General features: G+C 38.5%; 1 protein-coding gene across 3 annotated transcripts in view; it reads left to right on the top strand.

The window, feature by feature from the left end:
- THSD7B (thrombospondin type 1 domain containing 7B) overlaps positions 1 to 23,745 on the top strand; it is a 284,858-nt gene that overhangs the window by 137,142 nt on the left and 123,971 nt on the right. For all 3 annotated transcript variants that reach the window (XM_057401826.1, XM_057401823.1, XM_057401824.1), the window contains 3 exons: positions 258 to 373; positions 6,963 to 7,095; positions 8,091 to 8,191. In XM_057401826.1, coding sequence (XP_057257809.1) covers positions 258 to 373; positions 6,963 to 7,095; positions 8,091 to 8,191 — 350 coding nt within the window. The remainder of the gene's footprint in view (positions 1 to 257; positions 374 to 6,962; positions 7,096 to 8,090; positions 8,192 to 23,745) is intronic.

The raw sequence follows: 23,745 nt of genomic DNA, 5'->3' as shown, positions 1-23,745 counted from the left end.
GATGTAGCCTGTAGTCATCAAGTCAAACTCTACATTTTTGTTATTATTATTATTTTGTTTTTAATCTTTGAAGTATGCTAAATTCAGTTGGGTTACACGAGTGCAAAGGAGAAGAAAAATGAGGCTTGCTGTGACTGACCAGGAGTGTTACCTTTGGTATGGCGGTACCTGCACAGCCCTGTGAGAGACTTGTGAGGAGAACATTTCCCTGTAGTTTTAATTTTTTCTATATTTTATCTTTGGGTTTGGATCAATAGATGTCCAGAGTCCATCAGACCTGAAACTGTGCGGCCGTGTCTCCTCCTCTGCAAGAAAAACTGTGTTGTCACACCTTTCAGTGAGTGGACTCGCTGCCCAACAGCATGTCAGCCTGGTAAGCCTTTAAGAAGTTTGGGGAAAAACAGAGAATTGGCCTAGAAATGTATGGTAGATGTAGTTCGTGTCAGTCTAATAATTTTTAGGGCTTTGATCTGAAGAGTTTTGGACTGGGGTGTTGTTGATGTGATGTTGTTGAGGGATGGGATCCTTGCAGCGTATTTGGAGATAGGAGTTCTCTTCACCTGGAATAAACTCCTTCTGGTTTTTTGCCTTCAAGTTCCCAAAGTTATATGGCTATACATGGAATTCCTACATTATATGAAATTTATTTCTCTTGACCAAACTAGATGTACACACAGGGTTGTGCAAATAACTCCTGTGCTTTGTGTTTTTTCAAGGACTGTGTATTTCTTTGATCTAGTTAGTTAGCTTTTGGACAGTGTTTAAAAAAGTTTCTTTATAATGATCTAGTGTTGGTTTTTATGACAAACGTGTGTGTTTCATTAATTATTCAGATGAAAGCCTTCTCAGTAATCAGAATATTTCATTATTGTTGGTGGCTTCTTTGCCCTTCAAAGATTCTCAGTGGATGCTCTAACATAGTCCTTGTTAGATTTTATGGGAAAATGAGTTGCTTTCTACAACAGTGAATCCTGTTTTAATTAGCAATTTATTTTTAGACTTTAAATGAGCTGCCTATAAAGAAGTAGAATAAATTACCTGGTAAATGACTTTGTTTATTAAATAATAGTCTACAATTAAAATGAGAAGAAATTAATTATTTAACCTTCTTGGTAGCGTTATCACTTTAATATAATTCTAAATTAAAACTTCCTAGGTGGGGGAGTTTGTTTTTTGCTAAATCGGTTATTGATGTGGCTGCATTGCAAGATTTACTTTTTTTTAGTTGCATTGTACAATTAAAACCTCAGCATGATAATGAAATTTCAGAACCACTATACATATGTGAGTTGGTTTTTTTTTTTTTTTTAATAGAAAAGTTGTGTTTAATGAAAACAATATACAGATGGTGAATTACCAAGCATATCAAGCAGGAACAGGTATTGCCTGGCAGGTTTAAAATTAAATGTGTACTGGTATAGGATCAGAACTTAGACAAACATGGCAATCACTAAATCACTTTTACACAGAACTTTACCAGTTAAGCTGTTTGTAGTTTGTCTAAGAAAATGTGTCCAACTTTACTATCTAACAATAAAAAAGCTGACATTTGCCCTATATTTAAATGTCATCAGACAACCATCTGTCATTTGGTGAAGAATTATGTCATACTTCAGAAGTGTAGACAGCTGTGAACTTCAGGCAATAACAGATGGACAGACAGCACAATTCACAAAAGAAGTGTAACTGAATCCCAACACCTGTTGGTGAGGCAGGAGCAGGGAGGAAGTTGCAAGTTCTCTGCCATTTCAGATACATACAGGTGACAACTGTCTACTGCAGTCTTCAATAATATATGGATTTTAATAGGTCTTTGAGGATGAATCAAAACAGGAATCAAATGATCAATATGGAGGTTTCAGGATAGAACAGAATCACAGAATACCAGTTTGGAAGGGACCTCAAAGATCATGAAATGATCTGAATGAGCAGCATGCAGATTTTCTTCTATCAGCTGCTTTCCTAGTGATGAAGGTTTCCTGGGGAACTAAATGCTTTCAGCATGGGTGATGTGCTCTCTAGTCTGTCAGCATAGATTTAAGATGGGGAGATTAAAAAAAAGAAAACACCTGATAATAAATAATGTTTTTCGTCTTCCTCCTGAAAATAAATGGTACCTATTAGTACTACTCCTCTTCTGAGTATTGGTTGTCCAGGGGGAAGGTTAGAAATTTCTCTGTTACTTTATTCTCTAAAAAAGTTTACATGAAATGTTAGTAGTAACTGTCCTATTTATTTCCCCACGCTTTAAATCAGATCTGAAATGGGATGGAGTAAAAGTGGATAAAATGTGTGGCATACCATGATAAGGAATTCCAATGATCTATACCTTATCTAGGTTTCTGTAAAGGATCGGGCACTTCCAGTTCTCAAAAACACTCAACCAGAATCAGTCAGAGTTAGACTTACCCCTTCAAAAGCTCTTTGCATAAAAATGGAGACAGCTCTGATTTTGGTGACTGAAATCTTCGAAAATCTGTGTGCTCAGAGGCTTGTTTTGACCAGATTGTCAGGAGCAAAGAGTATGAAGCTGGATGTTTCCTGTTTAAGCTTGACCAGATATAGCACACTTTACAGTAGTGAACTAGGATTTTTTCCCTTGCCTGAGAATGGTGATGCACCTTTCTGAGTCTTGGGCTGGGTACTGAGGAACCTGGGGTCAAATTCAGGGGAAGAAAAGATGAGACAACAAGAGGGAATGAGAAGAGTGGATTGATGGAAGAAGTCGTATGTGTGTAAGGAGAGGACACTGGAGGTTAGTGGGACAGAGAGGTGTAAGTGGAAGCAGAGGTAAGGCACTCCCAGAATTCTCAAACAGCATTATCGGAGTTCATAGTCAAGAACATAGAAGTTAAGATGGTCTTGAGATCCTGAGGCTTGATTTTTATCTGGAGGAGGACAAGCAGTAGTAGCCATGCCTAAATCAGCTGAAGTTTGGCTTTAATAGGACAGTCCTACATAACGGTAATACTCTGGAAAATCAGGCTATAGCAATTTTAAATGAGATATAAAAATTATGTTCATTAATATTTGTAAGGAATGCTGTAGAAAAACCAATGAGGAAATTCAATTTTGAAAATGGGGGTTGAGTAATGTGCAATAAATTTTGAGGATAATTTAGTTTCTTGAGGTGGAGAAAATTACTGTGAGAAGCTCATTTAGATTTGGTACTGATTAATAGGAAGGAAATGGCTAAGGTTCTAATGGTGGTAGATAATTTGAATGAAAATCATCGCAAAGTGATAGAGTTCACGATTCTTAATAGGAGGGAAGGATGGCAGTATCAGCAAGACATTTAAAAAATAAAAAAGACAGACTTCAGCAGACAGAGAAAATCAGTAGCTATACCTCTTGAGAACATGTTCTATGCAGACAAGAGTGTAGAAGACCTGGAAGCTACCAAGAAAAAACATATGAAGGGATGAACCCCATCTGGACTCTACTTTCTATCCTGAAATTATTATAGTAGCAAGCACAGAGGAAAAAGGCATGTGTAGTTCTGTGTATAACTTGCATATTCAAGCTTCAAATCATTAAAAGAACACATCATACACAGCTAGAAAAGCCCTTTTCTCATCGTCAGAGGTGTTCAGAATCTTTTTTCCTTTTTGATTATTGTTTCACAAAAATTAGAAACAAGAAATTGAGAATGTAAATTAAGTGATAGGAGGATATTAGGTAACAAGAATTACATAAGTGGATTAAAACTAAGGGGAAACTGAATGAAATGTCCACTGCATTCTGACAAACAAGGTAAACATGGGGAATGTGCAGTTGCTGCTGTTATTTCCTGTCTGCAGACAGGAAAGGAACGGACAAAAGAATAATTATTCTCATAAATTAGATGTTTCCATGTCAGTAGAGCTGTATGAATAGAGAAGGAAGTAACAAAGTGATGCCAAAGCATCTATTGACCACCTTCTGGGTAAGAAATTGATAAATCCTAAGGAACTAAAACAGTAATACTAAGACAAACCAAACCAACCAACACCCTCACTCCACCTCCTTCCCCCCCCCCCCCAAAGAAAAAAACAATAACCCCAAAGCAGTCAGGGAAATTGTAGATTACTCATCCTAACTTTATTCCCTGGAAAAACACAAGAACAAGTTATTTCTCAAGAGGAAGTTTAGGTTGGATATAAGGAGGAAATTCTTTCCTGTTAGGGTGGTGAGGCACTGGAATAGGTTGCCCAGGGAGGCTGTAAATGCTCCACCCCTGGCGGTGTTCAAGACCACGTTGGACAGAGCCTTGGGTGATATGATTTAGCATAAGGTGTCCCTGCCCATGGCAGGGGGTTGGAACTAGATGATCTTAAGGTCCTTTCCAACCCTAACCATTCTATGATGATATATAAACATTTTGAGAATAATATATATAAACATTTTGAGAATAAGACTCTAATAAACTGGCTGGTGTGGATTTATTGAGAAAAAATTTAATCTCCTTTTTTTTTCCTTTTTTTTGACAGTGTAGCTTCTCTAATTAAAGGAAGTGGTAAATTTTTGACACATCAAACTTTTATCAGGAAGCTGGGGAACAGTGACTTCACTTAGATGACTGTTAAATGGGTAATCAGCTGCTTGAAAAAATTCATAGTGGATATCACTGAAAAGCATCTGTCTCCTTTACTGCCTGCCATTGGGTATTGATATACATAGATAAGATCCTGTGGGCCAAATTTCCTGGTCTCTTCTTGTTTGTCAGATGCTCCAGTCCCAAAACAGTCTTTGTGGCAGTTCACTGGACCCTCTCCAGTGTGCCCATGTCCTCCTTCTGGGGAGCCAAGAACTGGACGCAGCACGTTATCTTTCCACAGCTGAGTAGAGGGAAAGAATCACCACCCTCAACCTACCAGTGGTGCTCTTCTTAAAGTAGCCCAGGATGCTGTGGCCCTTCTGGACTGCAAAGGGACATTGCTGCCTCATGGTCAACTTGTCTGTCATGACTCCCACATCCTGCTTCCAGTCAGTTGGCTGATAGGTGTCCACTGTTCACAATCAAACTGGAACATTAGCTAAAGGGAGTTCTAGAGAAAACTCTTCTGCCCCAATTCTGTGTGATGTGTGTCTGAACAGCTTGTGTGCTTGAATAATAACATTAGTGGATAGATCTCAGAAAGAGATAGCAAACAAAATAGACAATATATTAAATGATATTAAAATAATTGAGAAATTTCTCAAAATGCAACTTGGGATGAAAAAGGTTAATTGCAGAAAGAGTGGGAAGTTAAGATTTTAGTACTTTCTCAGGCACCTCTGGTGATACAGTGAACTACAAAATGAATTAAAGTCAGCAATTTAAAATGCTAAAACTCATGCTAGGCTTGTCAAACTCGTGGGCATGTTGTATGTAAAGCACCAAAGTGTTAGTGTACTGTGCACTGTACAGTACAGGTTAAAGGTGGCATTCCTTGGGCACAGTGTTGAAGTAAAAAAGTGGGCAATGAGAGGTAATTGAATTGGAGCTATGAAGAGCTGGGTTTGCTTAGTTTAGAGAAGACAGTGGATACAAGCCCTTGGAATTTCATAGAAGTTATGCATCAGATGATAGGGCTAAACTTTTTTTGCATGTAGTGGACAGAAGATTAGAATTTAGCTTAATTTACAGAGTGATGACTTGGTCTAGATTTTAAGAAAAGGCTCTCTGTGAGACTCTACAAGTGCTGAATCAGGCATCTGAAAGGAGACTGTAGGAAGCAGTAGAGTGACCTGAAGTAGAGGCTGTTAAAAAAGCAGGAGGGGCTTGCCCTGGATGCCCTCCTGCCTCAGGTGAGCAGCTGGGGTGAGCAACTTTCTGCAGTCCAAAGTCCCTTTGTGGTGATCTCACAGTGACTATGTGAGTGAAGGTTTGTATGACTTGGTATCTTTAGAATCAACCATATTTACTGGATCTCTACTTGTACATTGTGTTCATGGTGTGACTTTTCCTATGTTTTCCTTCTACTCTAATGCACTGTAACCTTGTTACTGCAGCTTTGTCTTATCTTGAGCTGAAAAAATAATGCTCATAGGTGAGCTAATTTACACACTGCTTTCCTCTGTTGGACAAGTTGGATGAAATCCACTATTAAAATATGTTTGCCTGGTTTGGAATTCTTTATGGAGTTTTGCTGCGATCCCTTTTCAGTTTTGTAGCATCTGTTTCTGAAACATGAATAGAGCATCCAAAAAAGTACAAATGCAATACACAGCAGTTAAACCAGCTCTCTGTGCTTACCACTTACGCAGCCAAGGATTGTGTTTGTTTTAGCTATAGAGATACATAGATAAATCTTATCCTTCTCTTCCATGCAGCATTCTGTACTGTAGATTTTGTGAACAGTGTTTCTAGATGGATTGATCTTGCATCAAATCAGGTTAAGCAGAGAGTTAACTTCTGTTGGTTGCAAAGGTTTTCCTATCAGAAAGTTATTGTATGTAATTTCTAGACCCCAAAAGATGGTGTTCTGGTTTAAACCCTTCTTATTAGGAAGAAAATTATCTCTATCACAGGTAAAACTAGGACAGATGGATTACTGCTGCCAGCCTGAGATCACCAGAATGTTTTCAGAAACAAAACCTTTCATTATGAAGTTTGGGTTTGTTTGTTTTTTTTTCTTTCATTTGTTTGTTTGGTTTGATTTGGTTTGGTTTTATTCTTTTTGCCTGTTCGGGTGTTTAAGTATTTGCTAATACTTTTCTTGCCTGATTCGATGTTCTGTTAAATAGGCATTTTTTGATGCAGCTTCTAGGCTGTTGATTTATCAACCTTCCAGGTGCTGTTCTGCTGAACTAGTGGTAATTTTAAAGCAAGCAATGGTAGCTTTTGATCCAACATGCCATTCCTTCCATACTGCTGATAGTTTTAAAACACAAACATAACACCAAGCATGTTTTTAACCAGGACAGCCAGATCACTAACTCAGCGTGCCAACTGTGTTTAGAAGGGTTTTTTTTTGTTTGTTTGTTTTTTCTTTTTACAGGCAATGCCACTGCAGTTAAGCAGTCCCGGTATAGAATTATCATTCAGGATGCTGCCAATGGGGGACAGACATGCCCGGACACGTTGTATGAGGAAAGAGAATGTGAAGATATTCCCATCTGTCCGGTGTATAGGTAAAAGGTGTTAGCTTCTCCGGAAACTACTCTTTTGCAATTGTCCTGCAAAATTTTCACCAGAAAACAACATAATACTGGAAAAAAGCAGACATATAAACAAATAATGTACCTTGCAAAATGTGTAAATGTAGAGTTCAAAGTGGAGATTTCAGTAGATGTGACATTATCAGAATGCACACCAACAGGCACAGCTCCTAGAAAGGTAACCTCAGGGTTCAATATGTTTAAGGAAGCTATTACTGGGAGCTCCCCCCTCAATGTATCTCAAAATCAATGTATTTTTGGACCACAAGCACTCAACTGCTTTAATCATAATTGTATGCTTATTGCAGAAACACTTGTCTTTTCCCCATTCCAATGAATAATATGCATTTTAAAAAATTCTCATTAGACAAATGGTACAATAGGACAGTTACCACTCTGCATTAAAATTCTGTGACCCACCTGTTATACAATATTAGTAAATAGAAAAGCATTATATCTTTGCATACCGATCTCCAGCCTGCACATCCTGTAGGACATGGTCACAAAGCAGGGAGCTGAAGGTGGTGCCAAAGCAGGAGCTGCACCACCCGGCTCTGCCTGGCTCTGTACTGCATAGTGCTATGGAAAGATGCTTTCTCCTGTTCTTGACTGGCGTGCATCCTAGTGCAGAAAGCAGACTGGGAACAACATCAGTTGTATTAGAACAGGCTTGCATGAGGAGAGCCTGATTTCAAAGCCCACTGAAGATGTTTCCTGTGCATTTTATGTAACTTTGAACCACCCCCTACAAAATGAGAAAGGGAAACATTGGTGGAGGATGATGTACCTTTCTAGAAGGTGAACCTTGCATTTGAATTTCAGTTCACAATACTTACTTCAGGAGTAATTATCACTTTTTGACTCTATTTTTCCTTAAGTCCTTACAGTTTATCATAATTTGTAACTGCAGGTTTTGCCTGGATGTGTCAGCTGTTTTCCACTTAATCGTTAAGCTTTTCCTCTTTCAGGTGGAAGACCCACCGTTGGAGTCACTGTGTACTGGTGCCAGATTCAGTGAGACATGTGCTGGGACATAATGAGGCATGTGGACATGGTTTGCAGTCAAGGGGTAAGCTTTCTACATGCAGCCTCCAAATATTTAAGGTGTTGGAGCATGGCATTTAAATAGACTCTTTCCTCTTTTTCAGTAGCTAGTTTGGAAACCAAGTGACTGATGCACTTAAAGTGTTTTGGAAAGTGGACCCATTTGCTGGTGTGCTGGATGTTAAAGTACTAGTAATATGATAGTATGCTTAGAGTACAGGCGGGGATCTGTGCTTGATAGTCAAATGTCTTTATAGAAACCTGCTCTTCTGCCTAAAGATGAAGCATGTTGGCTTTAAAAGAACTATCTATCTATAGCCCCTATGAAATAACCCATTTTTGGTGCTAAAACCAGAAAGGATAATTTCCACATGATTTTAAATTTTACTAATATTTTGCCTGAGGCCTGATTTTCATTAAGGCTATTGAAGAAGTTCAATGTGGGCAAAGGCTTTGGGCTCCTGCTCTTGGCATAATGAAGCAGTTGGAAAATACAGTGATCCCGTTGTCTGAACTAAAGTGTTGAGAAAAATTTCACTGTTCAGACTATGTGATCAGAGTCTGTAGTGGTTCCGGCAGATGACTGGAGATTTGGCTGTTATCAGTCTCCAAGGAAATCTAATGAAATCTCTAACAGAAGGTTATTTTTATTTAAAAAAAAATAATTACTGTACAGGTATGCTAACTGAAGAAACTTGACATCATAATTTACTCCTGCAAAGGGTAGAAACTGTGTTCTTTAAAGATGAAATGAATTTCTTGTATAATCTGGAAACAAAGGAAGAGGAAAAGAAGCCCTGACAGTATGTGGGTCTGAAAGAAGAAATGTGTTTTAAACTAAAGCTCAAAAGAGTAAATATCTTTAAGCAGGTTTTGACCACAGGCCTTTCCACAAGGTTTTCAAAGAGAGCTCTGTAAATTGAGGTGTCCTAAAATGTATTCCTCAATCTCTGCGTGAAGGGATGATACTCTTAATGCTCCAGTAGGTGCATGAACTTTGTGTTAATCATTCTCTGGTAGAGTTTGAAGTATAATAGAGGAGTATCGCACCTATTTGTGCTCTGTGGAGAGTCCTCTAACAATTACGTGGGCTATGTGCTGTTCTGGGGTAATCATGGAAAACGAATCTCATAGTGTGATGAGTTTAAGCAAAATTTGTTTCAGTGCCACATTCACATCTTGTCATTAAACGTGGTCTTTGCGAACAGCTTTGGTTTTCCTAATCACATGTAGTCAGAGAACCAATCTGCTAGGTATTGTTGAGAATGAGTAGGGTTTCAGGAAAGTGAGATCTCAGATGAGAACCCATGAAAGAATATTTTCAAGATATTTCCTATGATCAAAGGGGAGTGTTCTCCATGAAGAAGGCAGCTGAAACCAAGCTGCTAACTCTGAGCGTATTGCTTCTGAAAAACAAGCTGTTGGATTTTCAGCAGTTCTTTACCTACAGAAGTGCCTAGAAGCTGCTGTTAATACCTCACCTTGGTGCTACTTGAACTCTTCAAGACCAGCTCGCATCTGTGAAGAGGTGCTGTGTCACCATATTGTCAGAGACTAGCTGTTAAGCCAGGGGTGACATTTGCTTACATGCCTTGCAGGGTCTTCTCAGCTGGTAGACGTTGAAACTGGAGGACTTCTGATCCTTTCGTTCTCCATCATGAAGGGGGTCTTTGGAGATATTTCTGAAATAATATGTGAGGTGATGCTGGAGAAGTGTCTAATGGGAGAAGGGTTCTTAGAGAAGATGGAGGCACAGTCTTCATATAGGTCACAGTAAAACAGCAGAAGATAAAAGTCATAGGCTGTAGTGAGGGGAATTCCCAGGTTGCCTGGAGAGACTGTAGGTTCCTTGGAGATACTGAAAACTCAACTGAATAAGTTGTTGAGGAGCCTTTCCAAACTTTGAGCTCAGTCTCACTTAGAGCAGGCATTGAATCTTCAGGGGTCCATTCTGTTCTAAAATACATCGTGTGATTCTGTGAGTCTTTTCAGGGGAAAGTGTGCCATCAGTGGAAGACTGCCAGGTGTTATAGATAGATGCTTTCCTGCAATATTCAGGCATCCTACAAATGAGTTTGTGTTTGACATATTACCACCACTCCACACAGTAATCGTCTTGCATAATGTGTCAGCATTTTTAGCAAGTGCTTGTACTCCAAAGAGTATTTGTATGAATTTGCCTTGTTTCTGTTTTACCATGTAACAGCAATTACCCTTTTATCACTGAAGATAATCAGTCTTGCCGTTCCTTAGAGCATCCGTTTTTTAGAATCTTTTTTCTTTTGCTGTCCATACCCTGACTGTCATATAAATAAGAGGATTTCAGTTTTCAGTGTCTGTTGTATCTAGACAATTATATAAGGACATTACATTCATAGAAATTATTTCTGAAATTAGTGAAAGTGTATGTTTATGAGTACCTATTTAGAATGATGACTGTGCTGAGGGAAAATTAAGTCTGAAATTACTTTCAAGCTCTGCTCTTTGTCTAGGCTAGATTCTGAGATAGATACTTAGAGATCTTGTTCCGTGAGTGTTTTTCGTTGAAATTGCATGTAAATGTTCTGTGTAGCATGCTGAAGATATCAGAATTTGACTGTGAATAATAAGCAGAATAGCCAAAGAGATGACAGCTGTCTCAAGCTTCACTTTTCATGGCTTTATCTTGGAATAATATTGCACTAATTACAATAGCATTTCTTTTTTTATATCAGGTTCAGCAGACTAACTTATTCAGAAAACAGGCAGGTAAAAGAAAAGTAACATTTAGAAATAAGAAATACAGTTTTTATTTAAACTTCATTAGGGCATGATTTGCAAAAAGCCCTTGAGATAGGGCATTCGAGAGTAAAACCAGGTGGGGATGTTACTATTGCTTGACAGTTGTATAGACAACATTTCTAACAGTAAATGAAGAGCTTTGCAAACTTTTCTATTGCTACATAGCTGTCATTTTCCTCGATGAGTGACTAATTTACTAGAAAGCGTCAAGACTGTGAGAAAGGGTCCTGCACCTGGGTTGGAGCAATCTCAAGCACAAATACTGGCTGGGCAGACACTGGATTGGGAACAGCCCTGATGAGAAGGATTTGGTAGTGTTGATTGATGAGAAACTCAACATGAGCTGGCAGTGTGCGCTTGCAGTGCAGAAAGCCAACCGTGTCCTGGGCTGCGTCAAAAGAAGCGTGACCAGCAGGTTAAGGGAGGTGATTCTCCCCTGCTACTCTGCTCTGGTGGGACCCCTCCTGCAGTACTGTGTTCAGCCTTGGGACCCCAACATAAGGAGGACATGGACCTGTTGGAGTGAGTCCAGAGGAGGCTGGAGCACCTCTCTTATGAATACAGGCTGAGAGACTTGGGGTTGTTCAGCCTGGAGAACAGAAGGTTCTGGGGAGACCTTAGAGCAGCCTTCCAGTATGTAAAGGGGCTGACAAGAAAGCTGGAGAGGGACTTTTCACAAGGGCTTGTAGGGATAGCACAAGGGGTAATGGCTTTAAACAGAAAGAAAGAAGATTTAGATTAGATGTTAGGATGAAGCTCATTACTGTGAGGGTGGTGAGGCAGTGGAATGTGTTACACAGCGAAGCTGTGGCTGTTCCATCCCTGGAAGTATTCAGGGCCAGGCTGGATGGGGGTTTGGAAGAGGATGATCTTTAATGTCCCTTCCAACCCAAATAATTCTACGATTCTATAAAAATTGCTTCTGCTTCAGATGCCCTTCAGTGACTTTACTGTTCTCTGATGTTTGTAATGGAAGATCCTTCAAAAATGACGTCTCCCCTCAGTGCTGACTTCAACAGTAACCTTAGACATTTACATGTTTATGGAAAAATGTGTTGCTCATTACAAGGGATTGTTAAGCTTTAATTAGTGGATGGAAAGCCTGTTTTAAGCAAGTGTCTTTGAAGGCTGCTTCAAAAGCCATTGATAAAATAAGCAGACACGTATTAAAGACCAGACTGATGTAATGAGATTTTGCTTTAATAACTAGTCTTGGAAATACACTGACAACATGGTTATGCAAAAAGTAGTTACTTTCCAAAAGCAGGGAGAAGCTGCAACAATGGAGCATGTCACGTCTTATTTCTCCTTCTCCTGCCACTTCTTAACTCTGATTTATCTGGGAGTTTTGACCATATCTACCCCAATTACCAAGATAGTAAGTCTATCTCAGAGTTGTAGCTCGCCATCGGAAGAATACAGAAATACTATGACACAGAGCTGCAAATATTCTTAGAGAATAATTTATTGATTTATGTACAGGAAAACAACCACAAACCCACCAATGCAGTAATGAGAAACTACTCCTCTGCTGTGGAAAAGTGCACTTTCAGAGGCTCAGAGACTCACCTGAGGTCACGGGGGGGATCAGTACTGGATAGACTCATTGGGCATCTCAGTAGAATATTTCTTTTGGTATGCTCTGCTATCAAACCGCATATGATGTATTTCTTTCCTTCTTTAACTGGGTTGTAAATTTACACCATGTGGACTTTGCTAAGATAGTTGGTGTTAAATATAGTATGTTTCAGTTGAAAAGTTGATGTATGAATTGACAGTCAAAAAGTAAAATGCAGGCAGCACCGAACTCAAGCAATTAAAGATTCTTGTCTCCTTCACTGCAGGTTTCTGGCTCCTACTCTGAAGCTCCCTGATACCTATCGGGGTTTTGCAGACAAGACAGTTTCAGACTGAGATGCAGATTGAAAACTTATCTTTATGAGAACAAAAATTGTAACAAATAGCTATCTAAGTTTTCTGAGTGTGTGTAAATGCAGTGATAGTTCCAGTAAAATCTTACATAATATACAGGCAGAACTGTGGTTACAAATGTAATTTGTAATAAATCAGTGACTAAGTTGTGCTCCATACTAAGCAAGATGAAAGGATGAATTTTGGTATTGCCTGTTAATGATGTATCTACAAAAATTTTTCAAACAGCTATCCTTTAGCTGTATTATCTCCTGTATTATCAATCTGTAACACAGTAATGGCCATTACAATACTTTTGTTTCTGATGATATTATTATATGGTAACCTTTTTATAATGAGATGTGTCATCAGAAAAGCTTCAGTGTAACCATTTTGTTTTGCTCGTGAGATAGTCACCCAATAGTTCTTATTCCCAGTTTTAGAGGTAGTTAATGTCACTGCTGATTAGCTAAATTAACAGATGCAGGATGCTTTTGCACAGAATTACCAGTTTCAAGAGGTACCTATTGGAATTGTGTTATAATTTACACACTAGAGGCAATGTGATAACCCAAAGTTTACAATGCATACATTTATGATAGTAAATGTAGTGAAGACACAGACTGCTTTAGTTAGTTGGTGATATTTTATGGGCCATGCTTTGTATACAATCCTGTGTATAAATCTGTCCCACTGATAGAGGCTTACCTGTCATCAGTAACTCCCTCCAATATTAACTTTGCCTGATAGGACAGTGGCACCTTGAGCCTTATTCTGAGTGGTGCTGGAGGTCCATTAGGTTTCTTGGTGTTTCTTCTGATGATACTAGTCAAGGGTTGCAGGGGCACTATGGGAGCACAGTGAGCTGATCTGGAGTGTTCCCAGCCAGTTTCATGGTCTGGAAGACACCTGCCTGGCAGCTGGTGGCACTGCTAGCAAATAGTTGAGGGAAAAATAATTACCAGCATTAAGGACAGGAGCTGAGTCTTGTTTGAGACACATTTGAAAGGAAAGTTTGTGAATCCCTAGGATGGGGATTGAGTTTTAGGGGGTTGCCTCGCCAGGATGGAGAGCCTCAGTTTGTCAACCATGTCTGCCCAGGGCTTTGCCAACACTTTACCAATGTGGCTCCTTTACGTCATATTGCAAATTCATAAAGTATGTGTTATCTGTATTGTTTTTTATCACTGATGATATTTTTAGCTTATAAACACATGAAGAGTAATAAGGTGGTAAGAAACAATCAAACCAGAATTGATTTACTAGTATTTGTTCTTGATAATTTGATTTCTTTGACAAGGCAATGGGCTGGAGGTTAGGCAATAAGCTAGGCAGGAAGCAGCACAGATAACTCTCTTGACTTTAGGAGAACATTGAGTCCCGTCCCATGTGACAGTCTCCTGTGTGCAATAAGAAAGTATGACCTAAAGAAACGCAGGTTGAGGTGGTTGTACAACTTGTTGAAAATCACATTCAAAGTCTGTTATCAGTTATTTACTGTCAACCAGGAAGGCCATTTCAGATGACTTCCTGCAGGGCACACATACTCTTGACTGCTTCAATGTTTTTCACTAGCAGTGTGTATAATGAAACAGAGTACATCTATAACACATCTGGGTAATTGTGAATTGTAAGTACTTTGAACGATAGGCAAAAAATGCACATTGAATAAATTTGAGCATACTCTTGACATCAGAAAAGTGAAATATTCATTAAATCAAAAAATGTGCAGCATTCAGACTATGTAGAAAGATGGGGAGTGGTACTGTATGGGTAAGTCTGGAATTACATGTGTGAGTAGCCTTATACTGTTGTAAAAGAACGCTCATCATAAAATCACTTATTTCTTATATTTTCCATCTAATCTCCAAGTTCCTGAAATTTATTCTTCTGATTCATAAAATACAATATTTTTAACATATTTAAATATTTTTAATCCTCCCTTTATTTTGTAACGTAGCACTTCTGCTACTGTACATAATGACAAACAGTTAAGGGAAAAAAAAAACATAAAAGATTTCTCTTTAGTAGTTACAGTTCATGGATTGCCAATAGATTCAGAATAGCTAGGAACTTTTTTTATAAAATTTCATTAACAGAAATAAATTAGGTATGTAGGAGTCTTAAGATTGGGCAAATACTAGTAAATGACTTAGTATCTTTCGAACTTAATGAAACTTTACCTTTGACTTTGCATTTAAAACTTATCTGCCTTCTTGGTGAACTACGTATATCCGCGCATGGAATTTGAGAGATTTTTCACTGCAATATGGATGATTTATTACATGAGTCCAGATTGTTTGTATCTAGTTTCTATCAGTTTAAGAATAGAATTTGATCTTGAAATTATTTCCCAAAGCTTGGGTTTAATTGTGGATTTGATAGTAGATTAGCTTCATGCAAAAATGTGTGACAGCATTTCACGTAGGGGCAAACAAGGAAAATTAAGGAGTAGGAGACAAGAATACAATAGTAATGAATGTATGCATGATACATGTGTGCATTCTTAGCCTTTCATGTAGTAGTGGAATGAGGAAGATACCGTCTACCAGACAGGTTCTTAGTGGGATTTATTTCAGGTTTGCAACATTAGAATCGAATGGAAGCAGGAGGAGAGGGGAAGGGACAGATTAGGCTGTGTGCGATGTGATGGATCAATCTCTGAGCATTTTGTGGCTGCCTTTGGGATTCCTGCAGTTTGATTTATGAGAAATAAAATCACCTGCTTGTATAGAAATCATCCTGGGATGATTTTTAAAACCTGGCAGCATAGCAGAGTTGTATATGTAAATGCGTCCATCGCTGTCCTGGAGTCTGCAGCTGGGTACCGGCTTGGGGAATGGAAATTCATCCTTGTATTGTATTACATCCTACTGATCTCCAGGTAATGTGTTGCTGTAGACCAATTTTTCTTTCCTTGGGTCTTAGTTGATAGGACAAGGGGAAGAAAGATTGATACTGATTTTCTAGTGACAGGTTGTTCACAAAAGAGTGATGGTGGACTACCCTCCCTCTTTCACGGGAGATGTCAGCAGGCATCACAAGGCACTTAAAACAGTGCTACTATATTTCAGTCTGGGTCTGGCCCGGCTTCCACTTGAAGCTATGCTGTGAGAGTATTTCATAGGCAATGGGAGAATTGACATGACATTACTTTATAGACACTAACTAATAGCAAGAGAGACTCCAACTCATTTCTGTCACTGTAGGCTTATGCCAGCAACATAAAAATTGAAGAGACACGTAGGGAATTTGTCCTGACAGCAATCTACAGTGCAACATTTTATCTAAAGGCAACTCAGTAATCTGTAGACTTTTTGTAAAATAAAGATGATGAAGTCTGCATCAGATAAATTACACATATTTGATTTCCTTCAAAAACAGGATGGTTTATTCCACTCTGTAGAAGGAAATAAGCAGGCTTTCTAGCTTAACTATGTACTGTTCCTATCTTATAAACAAAACAAATATCAGTAGCTGAGTACCACACACAGCTTTTGTTTTCTGGGGATAAAAAGTCTTGATCAAGAAGAAAGGTCTTTTGAAGCCAGAAGGCATGAACACTGAAGATGTATATTACACACATGTACCAATAGAGGGATTGTTAAAAGATCAAAATAATGAGAAGTACAGCAGAGGAACATCAAAGCTTTCCAGGCTATGTATTTTTGCCTTGATTAGGAAGAAGGGGGGAAAGATGTTTTTAGATCAATAGGAAATGGCCCAATCACCTCAAAGTCAAAGACAGCACCATCCAAATGTGTACAATTTACAGGAATTGCTAGAGCATCTAAATCATGAAAGTCCCAAATGATCTGACAGTGCTCACACCGTATTTAACAGGTACAGAGAGATGTCGAGGTCATCTTATCTGAAGGAAACTCCTTTTTAAATGTAAGGGTAGATAGATTTTCATTCCGTCTTTCATCCCTCTGATTAAGTTCTGCTCTCTTTGGTCCTCCTAAGATTTCTTTCATCTATGTGTAGTCTGTATGATCTAAGCAACTGTCGTTGGTGAAAGTCATTTTTGGGATCCTTTTTTAAATGATGGATTGTCATTAAACAGAGTAGAGTAGATGAAAGAGGCCCAAGAAGAACCAAACTGTGCTGAGACTTACTCAGGAGGATGAAAGACATAATGAGAGACATAATGAAGAGCAATCTCTCCCTTAAACTGGAGAAAGGCCCTTCCAATTATGACTTAGTTTTAGAACCAGCTTTGAGTGGTTTAAAATGCTGGCTATGAACAGTTGATTTGGATTTTTCATACAAATCTTGAGAAATTTTAATTATGTGAACCAGGAGACCTGGGTGGTCATGCTTTATGGTTTGTGCAGAGGATGCTATGAACTATGGAGGTGACTGATCTCCCAGTAACAAGTAATAGGACAAGAAGTAATGGCCTCAGGTTGTGCCAGGGGAGGTTTAGACTGGATATTAGGAAGAATTTCTTCACTGGAATTGTAGTCAGACATTGGGACAGGCTGCCCAGGGAAGTGGTGGAATCACCATCCCTGCAAGTGTTCAAAAACCGTGTAGATGCCCTCAGTGACATGGGTTAGTGATGGACTTGTCAGTCCTGGAATAAGGGTTGATTTGATGATTGTAATGGTTTTTTTCAACCTAGTTGATTCTGTGATTCTGTAACAGAATATTTTTCTATGGCTACAGCTGGGTTTCTAAATAGACCTGATCATACAGCCTTGTGTGCATCTTATCAGAAATACAGGAGCCATTTCATTCTAAAACTGTTTTGTTGACTTAGAACCTGAAATATGAGGGTTTATAATCCTTAATATTTTATATGAGCTTATGTAACTGTCACTGTAACTACCTATAATAATACCTGATTTTTTCAATGTTCTTCCTAATCTTTTTGCCTCTGTCAGTGTCAGGCATACCTGTCCTGCAGAGAGTAAGCTACTTTAGTTTCTTGTTGATTTTCAATTTAATGAATCATCCTTTGTTCTTAAGACATTTGCGTCCCATTTGGTCTTCTCATTTTTTTGCTATTTTATATAAAACTTTCTTGTCCCTTGTTCACCTTTCTGTGTTGCAAGCAGTCCCATCCAGTACTGATTTAGATCTACTTTTGCTTTTATGAAATTTTAATTTCCTCCTTGTCACGGTTGTGCTGTTTACAACTCCAAAGATAATTTGTGCCAAAGCCACTGTGGTTCATAGGGAAATTGTTAAAAAATTCATCTGAGCTGAGTAGGATAAGATCCAGGTTCTCTGGAAAATGGCCTTAAGGAGGACTTCAAATAGACACTATAAAATGGGAAATCTTGAAGCATGACCAAAAAAGTAAGCAAGTTTATTAAAAAGCTTTTGTGCTATTAGTTGTTGGGAAAACACTAGAGACGTTATTCTCCCAGTCTTTACCAGAATAACGTATACTTTGTCCATAATGATCTCAGTCAAGTGGAATATAAGCTTGTGAGAAATTCCACTCATTAACCGGAAGGATAAAGACTGGTTGCTTATTCTTCCAGTACAGTAGTATCAAAGGGACTTAGTGTGATATTTATTTTACCTAGCTGAAGAAATGGACAGTTCTAAGTTGAAATGCTGGTTCTACTTAAATCAATGAAATTAAAGGACTGTTGGTTGGTTGAATACACCCCTCCCCCCCCAAAAAAAAAAGAAAAAAAAAGAAACCAAACCCCCAGAAAACCCAAAACAACCAACACAAAACCCAAACCTACCAAACAAAAAAATCCAACCAAAACCAACCAAAACACACCATCAAAACCACCCCAGCAAATAAATAAAACCAAATATTGATAAAGGAAAAAGGGAGATGTTGAGGGGAATGCAGAGTTTGATTTGTAGCAGATATTGTTTATTGTAAGGATGCAAAGGTTTGGACTGCCTGGGGAATTCCGTTCAAAGGAGCTTGCTAAAAGTTGTGGTTTGCATTTTCCCTTATTCTGCACTAGTTAGAAAGCACTTATTATTGGAAATTACAGAGTCAGGTTTCTTTGAATAATTAAGCACTAATACTCAACATGAATATTAGCATCCTAAATGGCAGAGCTTATCTGTGTAGCTTACTATAAATCCTCAGGCACTGAAGATCTGTTAAATGTGACATGCCACAAAGGTGCAAAAGGAATCCTGATGTCATGTTCACTGAATCTGAATTTGAATGTTAATGTTTCTCCAATAGCTTTCTATCTGTGGTAGAGGTGTTAGACATGAGATTTAGTTAAAAAAGAAATGAATAACCTTGGCTGAAACTATCTTTCAAATTTCCTAGCATCTTACTTTCAAATGGGTGCACTAAAGTGACAGCAGAGTAACTGGAAGTGATAGGGATACTTATGAAGCAGTTGCACTTGCACTTGCAATAATACATCAGGTAAATGTGACCTGATCAATATTACATTTGCTTTATGTGACAAGTGGTGTTTTTTTTCTGTTGGCACCATTTCTAAATATGTTCAGAAATATTAAAAATACTGAGTAGTGTGTTTAGCACTTTCTAAAGCAGTCTGATGATTCCAGCAGTAATACTTCTGAGCAGCTTTCCTGTTGGAAACACCCCTTCTCCCCTTTTGTTAACAGTATTGTCATTGATTTGCTTCTCAAAAGGCTTGGGAGAAGATTCCGTCTTTTTTATATTATAATAAATCAAGAGAAACTTCATCCAAAAAATTGGAATTCCAGTGGAATAAAATTACTGCACGAGAAAAAGCCATCTCTGTACTCCGATGGCAATAGATAGTAATGAAAAAAATGTCACTTTCTAACAAAGATTTTTCTAAAGTCAATTCTTTTCCTGGCAGCCACTGGTTTTGCCTAGTGCGTGCATCATTTATTAAAGGATTGCTGATATTAGCTTTGTGAAATAAAGAAAGTTTGGAATAATATATTCTGATATTTGGCAGTTTTCCTCAAGAAGGGTATTTTGTCATGTCAAATTTGGATCTTGGATGTGGAGCCTTGTAGCAAATGTTACTTTTTATGGCATTTCTGGTCAATTCGGATCAGTACTATTGTTTCTTCTTGACAGTTCACTGAAGTTTCAGTCCTGCAATCGTGTATTTGTTTTTTTTTGATACGTGCCCCAAGGTGATTGAAATTTCTTAAAGTTCTCTCTCTTCTACTGTCTTTTGGGTATTAACTTTCTGTATCTTTGTTTTTATCTTGGTCTTTGTGTAGGCAGAGGAAATGCCTGAACTAGTGGTACGCAGTGTGAGGGAATATAACTGGCCTATTAAAATGTAATAGGCTTGTCAAAGGCCATCTACTTCAGCATTTGTTTAATTCAGGGTGAAGCAGATCAACACATCCTTAGGGGATGTATAACGTGAGAGGGCAGCACTCCCAACCACTGCTGTGTAGTTGGAATATATGGGCTTCCACAGCCTCTGCCCTTTCTGCCCACAAGCCTTTGCTACTGGCTTATTTTATTCCTCATGCTCTGGGAGGGCATCTTAATAATAGGTAGTTATTAAAGATACGTGAGAAAATGAAGCAGAAATTGATTGGCAGAACTGAGCAGCTGTGTGCAGACATGAACTCAGGAGATTTTGAGGGATTTAGCTCTTCTATTGCATTTTAAACCCCCAGAGAATGTGATGTTGTCATGGCAGTTTTCATTTGGGGCACACCGGGGAATCTGATGGGGCAAATGTCCTGGGTTCAGCAGTAGCAGCCATTTTTCTCCTTCTTAGTAGCTGGTGCAGTGCTGTGGTTTTGACTTTCAGCCTGGTAACAACACTGATAACACCGCTGTTTTTAGTTGTTGCTCAGTAATGTTTACTCTGACCAAGGACTTTCTGAGTCTCATGCTCTGCCAGGGAGGAGGGGAAGTCAGGAGGAAGCAGAGACAGGACACCTGTCCCAAACTGACCAAAGGGGTATTCCATACCACAGTGCATCATGCCCAGTATATAAATTGGGGGAGTTACTCGGAAGGCCCAGATCACTGCTCGGGTTGGTCTGGGTATCGGTCAGCAGGTGGTGAGCGGTTGTATTCTCTTCCCTTGTTATTTCCCTTACCATTATTATTATTGGTGATAGCAGTAGTGGTTTGTGTTATACCTTAGTTACTGGACTGTTCTTATCTCAACCCGTGGGAGCGGGGAGAAGAATAAGAGGGGTGAGTGAGCAAGTGGCTGCGTGGTTCTGAGTTACCAGCAGGGCTTAAACCATGACAGGCAAATCAGACACACCATGTTTGTAAGAAGCTGCTATGACCAGCAGTGCTTTTTCAGTATCGCTTTGAAGTGATTGGTTAGCGGAGCACATAAAAATCACTGCCTGCAAGGTGGATGGGTTTTGTTTTTCACCAACACCCATGTTGCTGGTGAAGTTGCATGTGAGTGAACCTCAAAACATTTGTGCTTTAAAATAAATGATATCTTTAGTGCCTAGTTTCATGGAGTATAAATTTTCATGTAATCTAAACACATCTGCTCATAATAATTAACTTCTGTGGTGTATGAAAGGAAAAGCTACATCAGCTCTATGGTATGACGAGATGGATTCCTTTCTACCTGTTCATCATAATGATGAATAGTAGCATTTATAGGAAGATGGCTGCTTTTTATTAATTTTTGGTTTTAGATCATGCATCTTGCCTTTTTTAAAGCTTATTTAAAAGTAAATACTCTGCAAATCAGATATGAAAGCATGAACTTTCCAATTTTAAGCATTTTGATGAGAAACAGGGCAAAATATGTCTCTGCTTAAACTGCCTTATCTGAAGACTTTGAAAGATTCCTGTCTTCCCTAGCGAGATGATTTTCACAGGTAAATGTTAATATTGAAAGTAACCATGGAAGAAATTTAGAAGGATTATGGCATTTCATTTGACCCTGAGAGCTGGTGTTTCCAAGGGACAAAGTTAATAATAATGAAATGTACTAGCAATTTGCAGTTGGTCCTATGGTTTTGCAAGTATTAAATATTTACTGTAAGTGAAAAAAAAATATCTATTGTGTTTCCAGAAGTTAAATACACTTAATTCTCAGGCTTTCATTCAGTAAAATTTGAGTATGGGCTTTGTGGAATGCAAACTCTCAGGTTTACAGTAGAAGTGATGGGTATACAAGTATAACTATCAATTAGCTAGCCTGTCAAGTAGGACTGGGGGAGCCCAGCGATCCTGTTATATTTTCTCCCAGTGCAGTCATCTTCCACTACTTGAAAACAGGTTAATATGTTGAATTAACAGAGCTACAGGTTTTTATTGGTGTTGAGTTTGCATGGTAAGAATGGTGGAATCAAAAGAAATGATTTATGGAGAGTACTTATTGAGCAAAAGTCCAAAATTCTGGTAGAGTTTCAGGAGGTGTGTACAAAATCTAGCTTGCTATTTAAAAACCTTTCTGGGTTTCTCAAACCATATTGATTAAATAATAAACAAAGTACTTTCTTGAAGTCTCACAGTTACTGGCATAAACTCCCTGATTGAATTATACTGCAAACTGAACACTGCAAGGGAAAATGTCTTTACCAGTTACACTTGTATCTCTTTATGCAAGGGTTTCTTATTAAAAATTCTATCCCAGGATTTTCTCAGAAGATAAACTAGACTCAACAAAGAAGTTAATGCAAAAATAAGCTATTGCAATGGCATCAATAAACAGATACAATAAGCAAATAAGCAATTTGCAGATAAGAGAGTCAACATCCCATGAAATGTTTATAAAGGTAATATTTAAGATCTCATAAAATCAAATTGTATTCAGATACAATAACAGAAGTCAGTAATAAAACAGCGGTGAATCAGGTCCAGAGATAATCATAAAGCAAAAGGCTCTATTCTGTTTCAGAGATTTTCTTTAGTACTAAACATACTATATTTTTATGGCAACTCCACCCAATCTTTGCTTACCGAGTTACTCATGGTTAGAATGCACACACACGAATCAAACAGCTAAAGGCATGTGCTTTTTGATGCACTATAATTTAATTATTGAGAAAGTCATTTGGATGTCATTTAGGATTCATAGTGCTGATCATTTTTAGATTTTTTTTGTCCTGAAGGAAACAAGCTATTTTAAAATGAGGCTACCATTCTTCCTTTTCTTTCTGAGTCCATCAAGCTATTACAGAAATAAAGTGGATTTTTTTAACTTTTTATTTTTTTTGTTTGGTCTTTTGTTTTGTTTTATTATCTGTGGTAGATACTGTTATCTGCTGGATAATTATTTCTTCCAGTATTTTTTGTGCAAATCAAAAATAAGCTGATGGCCCTTTATTTCCATATCAATCATCTTAAATTAAAAAGATAAATAAATAGAGCTGTTATAAGGATAGGCACAGTGTTTGCTGGCAAGTTGCACTTCTTCCATGAGGTCTCAAATATGCTAATTTCTGACAAATCAAGGTTGGTTTCTGTCAGACTGCTAAAGCCAGGATTCACTGGGACAGGCAATTTCAAAATAGCTGCTTATCCTTGGCAGCTGTTTCCCTGAAAGAGGACTGCAGGCCTGAGATCTTGACCTGGTTGTAACTGGTAACTGTAACATCTCTGTGGTTGCAGCTGGTCCACTCAATAATGGGTGGTTCAAGCTTAGGCAAGTTTATGGGGAGGTAGGGTGGAGAGTGTCTGGTTTTTACCACATTTGCAGAAGGATCCTTTGTTGCTTGTAATCCGTGTTGCTCAGTTGAGCTTTTTGCATGCATGTGCTGCAGTCTACTGATGGGGCTACAGAACTGATGGACAGGGGTAGAGCAGTTGATGTCATCTACCTGGACTTGTGTAAAGCATTCGACACTGTCCCACACAACAACCTTGTCTCTAAATTGGAGAGACATCAATTTGATGGATGGACCACTCGGTGGATAAGGAACTGGCTGGATGGCCGCACACAAAGAGCTGTGGTCAATGGCTCAGTGTCCGGCTGGAGACCAGTAACGAGTGGTGTC

The sequence above is a fragment of the Pezoporus wallicus genome, unplaced genomic scaffold (assembly GCF_028554395.1).
Source record: "Pezoporus wallicus isolate ANWC-B61680 ecotype Strahan unplaced genomic scaffold, APGP_CSIRO_Pwel_v1 contig_865, whole genome shotgun sequence".
Classification (NCBI taxonomy): Eukaryota; Metazoa; Chordata; class Aves; order Psittaciformes; family Psittacidae; genus Pezoporus; species Pezoporus wallicus.
The sequence above is the reverse complement of the archived record's forward strand: the minus strand, read 5'-3'. Positions and strand labels throughout refer to the sequence as shown.